General features: G+C 37.0%; 1 protein-coding gene across 1 annotated transcript; it reads right to left on the reverse strand.

The window, feature by feature from the left end:
• Window positions 1-701: 701 nt before the first annotated feature.
• LOC306872748 (protein-lysine methyltransferase METTL21E-like) lies at window positions 702-4,793 on the reverse strand (the record flags this gene model as incomplete). Its single annotated transcript, XM_079421508.1, has 4 exons — window positions 702-1,381; window positions 2,430-2,547; window positions 3,955-4,091; window positions 4,700-4,793. 4 exons carry the CDS (start codon window positions 4,791-4,793, stop codon window positions 702-704), a joined length of 1,029 nt encoding a protein of 342 aa, XP_079277634.1.
• Window positions 4,794-8,289: the final 3,496 nt, after the last annotated feature.

Consider the following 8,289-nt stretch of genomic DNA (forward strand, 5'->3'; position numbering starts at 1 on the left):
AGCGCAATTCCAAAGAAGCGCCGATGGGCATGGACATTTTTGCAGGTGATTTACAAAATTAAAGAACACAGACGCAACATCTCATTTACATATCAGCCAATGCAATATACAGATGTCTACTTAGGACAGGGTTACGACATAGCTTTTAAATAATGGTGCAAATACCAGTAATTTGACGAGTGCAAACATTAGTAAATCAAATTGTGTGATTAATTTTAATACTCTCCTCCCATAAATTTTGCGTCTGAAAAGGAAAATCCTACAAATGCATATTCAATAAGGTCAGGCGCAAAAATAACTGTGTCCACGCCTTTTCAGCGCTAATTCTTCACTGTGCTTCTTTAGTAAATCTTGACAGTACTAATTTAACGCCAAAAGACGGTTTGCGCTGGCGCCAGCTGTTAGTAAATCTGGCCCATACTCTATTCACATGTGCATTTTTCTCTCATGATTCATTGATTCTGCAGTTGAAAGAGTCTCACCGCTGGCCATATAGTAGCACCGTAAGAATCGATTGACTCCTGAATTATAATTTCCTGGCCCAAAAAATTGTAAACTTCTTTCCCGGGCCTGTAGTAAATAGTCGGTGCCCAGGATCTCATGTACTCCCGTTGGTTATCATTCTCTGTGCTTCCATCTAAAAGAAAAGACCAAATCAGACTCTGATTCATTAGATAAGCAACTGTGTTTTAGAACAAAAATCACTGACCAGATTTCTGCTCTAGAGATGCTGTATCCATCTCACAGCAGCTGTCATTGTCTTCATCTTCACTATCCTCAGGTTTGTTCAGATTTCCATCCTCTTGGTTTTCCACATCAACACACCCTGTAGCCTGCTCTTCTCTAAATTGTACATCTTTCTTTTCATATTCTTGAACCTGTTTTACAAACTTTTGTTCTGTCCATTTAATCTTTCTTTCATTCATCTCTGTCTTACAGTCGTCCACTCCTTTCCTCGCATCCCCTTTAGTCTCTTTTGACGTCTCTAGTCCACTTTCATCTCTCGTGGTAGCTGAGTAAATCTTGACCTCTCCGTTGTCTGCCAGCACGGTGATGTTGAAAGTTTTTTTGAAGTTCTCTCCAAACACCAGATCAGAATCGAAGCGGGTCTTGTTGGCCCATATGAGGGTTGTACCCGGCTGGCAGAAGTGGCGCATGGTGACCATTAATTCTGCTAGGAAGTCATGATGATAGACCACATCGGCTGCTAATATGTAGTCGTATCTGTAGACCGAATGAGGGAAGGACTTATCGAGCTCATAACCCCAAGAGAGCTCCGCCACCTGCGGCGTGTATCTGCAGCGGCCCCGTGTGTTTCTGGACAGGTTGCATCTTAGGTTCCCAAGGACTTCAGACAAGTCCGTTGCTGTCACCCAAGCACCTGGAGATGATTATACAGGTATGAAAACACAACACAACCATATGCTTGTGATATGTTGTCTAATCCCACTCCTGGAGGGCTAATGTCCTGCTGACTTAACTGGCTCCAACACACTTACCTGGAAGTTTCAGATCTGAAGACATTGATTGGCTGGTTCAGGTGTGCTTATTTAGGGTTAGAGCTAAACTCTGCTGGACAACAGCCCTTCAAGAACAGGTTTGGACATTCATGCTTAGCAGTGTTTGGGGTAATGCATTACGTAATGCAAGTTATACGAGTTACGTAATTAGATTACTTTAAGTAACTAGTAAAGTAACACATTACTTTTTAATTTAGAAGGAAATATCTGAGTTAGTTTTTCTAATGAGTAACTCCAGTTACTTTGTTTCTCATGTATTGACTGACAGCTCTTGTGTTGCCATGTTGAGAGAAATCAGGAGTAAGTGCAAAGCGTTGTGTGCACTGTGTGAACATCTCACAAAAAAACAGATTCAGTATTCCTCAAAATGAACAAAAACTGTCAAATACAAACTCAATATTATACAATCCTGCAATAATTAAATGTTATATAAGACAAATGTAATTTATGTATTTAATCCCATTTTATTAACCAATGTCTTTGCTACTGACCTTCGATGATCCAATTCAACCATACTATAAGCAAAAATTACACATTTGTGTTTGATTTTAGTTATTGCTGAATAGTGTTGAACTTTCTTCTCCTGCGTCATATTCTTCATGTGATTAGTTTGAGCTGCGCCCTCTAATGTACAGACATGAATTTACATTTCCTTCAGTCTGACGCGGATTCATTTAACTTTTGTTGTGGAAAAGCACTTTTACATTTGCAAAAGAAGAACTTTTTTATATTAAAAACAAACAAGCAAGCCCTGTCCAGATTTAAAAAGTAACTCAAAAGTAACATAACGCATTACTTTCCATAAAAAGTAACTAAGTAACGTAATTAGTTATTTTTAGGGAGTAATGTAATATTGTAATGCATTACTTTTAAAAGTAACTTTCCCCAACAATGCTGTTTAGTACCTACCCAACAGACTGGCCACGATGGAAACGAGACCTGTGCCGGCGCCAATCTCTAGCACCGCCTTGTCAACAAGGTCAACCGTCGCTTGATTGGACTCAAGATAGCGACACAGAGCTTGAGCCTAAATAAGATATCAGAAAATGTATCATGATTATGAATATCAATCAGGAACCAATGTACAATTGGTTAAAGGTGAAGTGTGCCATTATTTGCTCCTCTAGAACAATGTGCCCATGCTTGTTTGCCATTGGTCAGTCAGTTAGATAGCTCCGCCCCAAACTCGTGAATGGTTGAGTCAGAAGTTGACATTTAAAGGGGTCATATGATGCGATTTCAAGTTTTCCTTTCTCTTTGGAGTGTTACAAGCTATTTGTGCATAGATAAGATCCCTGAAGTTGCAAAGATTAAAGTCTCAAAACCAAAGAGATATTCTTTATAAAAGTTAAGACTCGACCACGCCCCCCTAAAACGTCTCATTTAAACACTCCCCACATGTCTAAGTCACGGTGTGGGAGGATTTGCATAACACCGCCCAAATGTATGCGCAATGAAAGAAGACGTAACTATTATTCTGGCTGTAGTATTGTTGCTGCCGCCGGCGTCATGTTCTGGAGACGCTGTGTTTCGTTGTGAAAGAGAAAGTACTTTGTTTGGGCTTCCAAAAGAGGACACAACTAGAAATCAGTGGTTAAGCTATATTTACAACACTGTTCCAGAACAGTTCAACCCAAATGTTAGAGTGTGTGCAGCACATTTTAACGGAGGACTGTTTCCTGAACCTGAAAGAGTAGCCTACAATGCTGGCTGTTTCTATAAAGTCTGGCGCTTCTGACTCACAGCCTGTAAGTATGTTTTCTTATTTAAAGAATTTGCCACTGACTATTCAAACGTGAGTTTTGAGCAGTGTAGAGCAGTGCTTGTTGTTTGTTGTTTCTCCGATCACAAATGCAGACAGAAGACCATATGAGTCATTATAATCAGTAATTATGTCCCCACTGGATGCAACAAATGCCTTGTTTATAATGAGTTTTATTGTTTGAGTCTTGTCGCGCCGGGACATGGCATCACAATACGGTGAGGGGCGTAACATTTCCGTCTCACGCTTGAGGTATTCAGCCAATCATGACGCACTGGATAGCTGGCCAATCAGAGCACGCTTCGCTTCTCAGAACGATGAGCTTTGTAAAAATCTGTGCGTTTCAGAAAGGTGGAGCATAGAGGAGCAACAATAATGTACAATATGTTTTTTTAACCTTAAACCACATAAACACATTGCATTACACCAAATACACAAAATAATGTTCTTTTTAGCAACATCATATGACCCCTTTAATTCGGGCAACTCAAACAAACAGATCATTGTTGTGAAAGTGTCACAGTGTTTCACTTTTCATAAAAATCCAAACTAACTGACTGACTTCCAGTGAGTCTAAACATGAAATTGAACACCAGGAAGAATTTGAACATCCAAACTAATGGCACACTTCAGCTTATGTATTTCAAATATGTAATAAAGTTATTGTCTCACTGCTGGCCAGATGACAGAACCAAATGAATCGAGAGACTCCCAGATGCTGATCTCATGACCAGCGAAATAATAGATCTCCTTTCCAATGGTGGAAAGCACACTGGGCTCCCAGGATGCCTTACGCACAGGGACGACTTCTACCCAATATAACAAGTGAAAAACTGATGCATTCCTCATTTAAATCTATATTAATGTAGTGTTGTGTGTCAGTCAGAGTTTAAAGTAATAGTTCACCCAGAAATAAAAATGTGCTGTAAATATCCTCACCCAATCAGGCCATCCGAGATGTAGATGAGTTTATTTCTTCATCAGATTTGGAGAAATGTCATTCCATCACTTGCTCTGCAGTGAATGGGTGCCGTCAGAATAAGAGTCCAAACAGCTGATAAAAACATCACAATAATCCACACCACTCCAGTCCATCAGTTAACATCTGGAGAAGACAAAAGCTGAAACAAATTCAGCATTAATATGTTTTCAACTTTAAACCGTTGCTGCTTGTTAAAATACAAGTCCATAATAATGCTTCCTGTGGATTACTTGGACTCTCATTCTGACAGCACCCATTCACTGCAGAGGATTCATTGCTTAGTCACTAATGCAATGCTACATTTCTGATGTAGAAACAAAGTCATCCTAATATTGAATGGCCTGAGGGTGAGCACATTTTCATTTTCGGGAGAGCTGTTCCTTTAAGAGAAGGTAATTTTGAGATTTTTTTGCCAATAAATTTTAAATTACTTACCATCATGCTTTTCTTTGTCTTCATCGTTCTCAGTATTCACACTCCCATCCGTCTCCACTGTGGCTTCTGCATTTCCAGACTGAGAGCAATCCATGATGATATTTACTCGCTGATAGGATGGACTGATTTAAAACACAAATGTAGATCATTGTATTTTAAAATCATTTATTTTTTTAAATGTTGACCTGTTAAAATCTGTTTTTGCCAGTTTCTCAAACATGGTCAGATTAGTTCATGAAATATGCAAATAAATCAGTGTTTCACAATTTCAACAAAGTAGCAAAAACATCAAGTGCATGATGTGATGCAATGCTCCATGTCCTTTTTAAAATAGGACTTTTAGGATTTTCTGTTTGGAGAGACATCAAAAACAAGGTACTTGTAAAAGTTTGCATATACAGGCAAGTGAAAAAAAATGCATGGGTGCAATTAGATAAACTACAACGAATTTATACAGTCCAAGTTTACTCTAAGCTTAGTCCTACTGTATTTCCTCAAATGCATTTTGTGGCTTCAGAAGAATTAGTTGCATTCCACTCACATCACTGCACCTTCACCGTGATTTAATCTCCAGAGGAGTCCATGTGTCTGCAAGGGTCAGCTTTACCTGTTCGCAGTTATCCGGTTAGTGCTTCTGCAAATGCATCCTCAGCCGTCGCCCAGCGAGGAGGTTATAGATGGGCATCATGCAACACTCCAGCGTCACACTGCCATAACTATATTTAGCTGGAGATTCATGAAGCAGAGGCACATCCACACAAACACTGAGAAATAGAGCATGATGTAGGAGATGGGGAACGAGCTTCTGCTGGCACAAAGAGATTGTGAAGAAACAGTGAAGCCTTGAGATAATAGAGCCAGCGTCTGTTATCTGGTTATTTAGTAAACTGATATTACTAGTTTGACTTGAGGTAGCTATATGCAAGGAATTGATATGACGACTCATGATGTTTCTTATTGTTCTTAAAGTAAAACATTTGCTGCATACTGAATTGTACAAGTGTTTTACTTTTGGGGTGAATCTTATGAAACCTGTCAAGAACATGCTTGAATCATGTTTCACCCCAAAATCAAAAGAAAATTAATCCGGGGTTTTCTTTAAGAAAATTGTCCCTTTCCCAATTAGTGTAATGGAGTAAAAATATAGATACATTTGAATGTAATAATTTACGCATAATTGTACTATTTATTGCGCTGATTTAGTAAGTCAAATTTGTAAAAATGGTAAATGATAATTTTTAAGCTAAATAAAATTAAAAAGTTCATGGTTTACTTTAAAATAATTGATCCTCTCCCAATTAGTGCAATGCAAAAAAATATTGATAAATTTAAATGTAGGAATTTGTGCATGATATGCTGTTTATTGCATTGCTTTTAAGCGTAAACCAAATGCACGCAATGCAAAAATTCATTCTTTTCTTTAAGAATATCGCTCCTTTCCCAATTAGTATAAAGCAATAAAAATATTGATAAATGAAAATGCATTTAAATGTAAGACATTATGCATGATATGCTGTTTATTACACCGCGTTTGAGGGTAATCAAAATGCACACAATGCAGAAAATTCAAAAATTCATATTTTTCTTTAAGAAAATCAGTCCAATTAGTAGGCTATAATACAATAAAAATACTGATAAAATAAATTAAATGTAAGAATTTATGCATCATATGTTAGTTATTACAGTGCTTCCAATGTAAACAAAATGCACACAATGGGAAAAAATAGGCTTTCTTAAATTAAAAATTTATATAATTTTTATTGATGTGTGTTGCAGTGTTATCTGAACATTTGGAATTCACTGTTTGATTTTTTGCTCATTAATTCCGTCCCTGTCGGGTTCTATGAGTCTGGGCAGCTGGTATGCACTAAATGGATTCCACAGAAGGGAAACCCAATATAACACTCATCATATCTCTGGAGGACACATGAGTTCATCGCCCTAAATCCTTTCTGTATGCTCTCCAGTTTCTTGTATGTTTGTCAAAACACTCTGGAATCAGTGGGAGATTGAACACCTTTACCATGTAGGGGAGGATATTTTGGTGGTTTGGCAATGGAGACGCTGAGCCACATTTACAGTGTTTGGCAGATGCATGCATGAAGAGATAATGTTAAAATGATTGGCTTTCCTGCATTAGGATGTATTCTAAATCTCTCTTCTGTGGTGTTTCATTTATGTGGATTATACACTGCCACTCAAAAGTTTGGGATCAGTAAGATTTTTTATGTTTTTAACGGAGTCTCTTGTGAGACTGCATTTATTCGATAAAAAAACCCAGTAATATTGTGAAATCTTATTGCAGTTTCTAATATTGGTTTCCTATTTTAATATACTTTAAAATATAACTTATTTCTGTGACACAGCGCTGAATTTTCAGCATCATTACTCCAGTCTTCATTGTCACATGATCCTTCAGAAATCATTCTAATATGCTGATTTATTATCAATGCCGAAACTGCTGTGCTGCTTCATATTGTTTTTTGGAACGTGATATTTTTTCTTTGATGAATACAAAGTTAAAAAGAGCTGCATTTGTTCACAATAGAAATCTTTTCTAACATTAAAAGTCTTTACTATGACTTTTTATTAATTCAACACATCCCTCCTGAATAAAAGTATTAATTTCTTTAAAAAAAAGAAAATAAAAACTGTACTGACTCCAAACTTTTGAATAGCGTTGTATATTGTAACACAAAATTTCGTTTTTAAATAAATGCTGTGCTTTTTAACTTTTCATTAATCAGAGAATCCTAAATAAAATATCACAGGTCCCCCAAAAATATGAAAAGGTACCTTTATTTCTGAGAGTGTGTGACACTGAAGACTGGAGTAAAATTCAGCTTTGATCACAGAAATAAAATATATTTTAAAGTATGTTAAAATAGAAAACTTATTTTAAATGGCAATAATATTTCACAAAATAAGTTTTTTTTCTGTATTTTTGATAAGATAGATACAGCCTTGATGAGCAGAAGAAATGTCTTTAAAAAACATTACAAATCTTACTGATCCCAAACTTTTGAGCGGCAGTGTGTGGTGTACATTTGCGTCATGTAATGGCTCTGCCAGACTCCAGCACATGATGCCAGGATCAAATATCTCTGTATAGTTTACACGATCCAAATGGGCTGCAGCCCTCAGAAGAACCAAAACATGTTTGTAACCCATTACTGCTACGTGCTGTTATAAACACATCTGGTTCTTCTTAACTTGGAAACTACTCAAGAGATCAGTTCTGCTTTCATCTAGAAGCGCCAAATAAGAAAAGTCTGTAAACATTGTAGAGTTTCAGAAGCTGAGTTTAGTAGAGAAGGAAACCTGACTCAGTATTTTCTTCAGAATGATTCATGTTTATTTCCAAGTATTGAAAATGCTCATGTTGTAAAAGTAAAATTTCTGTATCAAAAAGTCTTCAAAACTTAAGAGAGTGAATGTAATGAAAAACATGATCACATGAAAATAACATCACTGCTCACAACTGATTGATTTACAAAGATCATACATTTACATGGACCGCAGAAATGTAACGTTCTTGAAGTAAACATGTCTGAATGTTGTAGCTCAGGACTTCTGCTGGTGAACTGATG

The sequence above is a fragment of the Barbus barbus genome (assembly GCF_936440315.1).
Source record: "Barbus barbus genome assembly, chromosome: 7".
Classification (NCBI taxonomy): domain Eukaryota; kingdom Metazoa; phylum Chordata; class Actinopteri; order Cypriniformes; family Cyprinidae; genus Barbus; species Barbus barbus.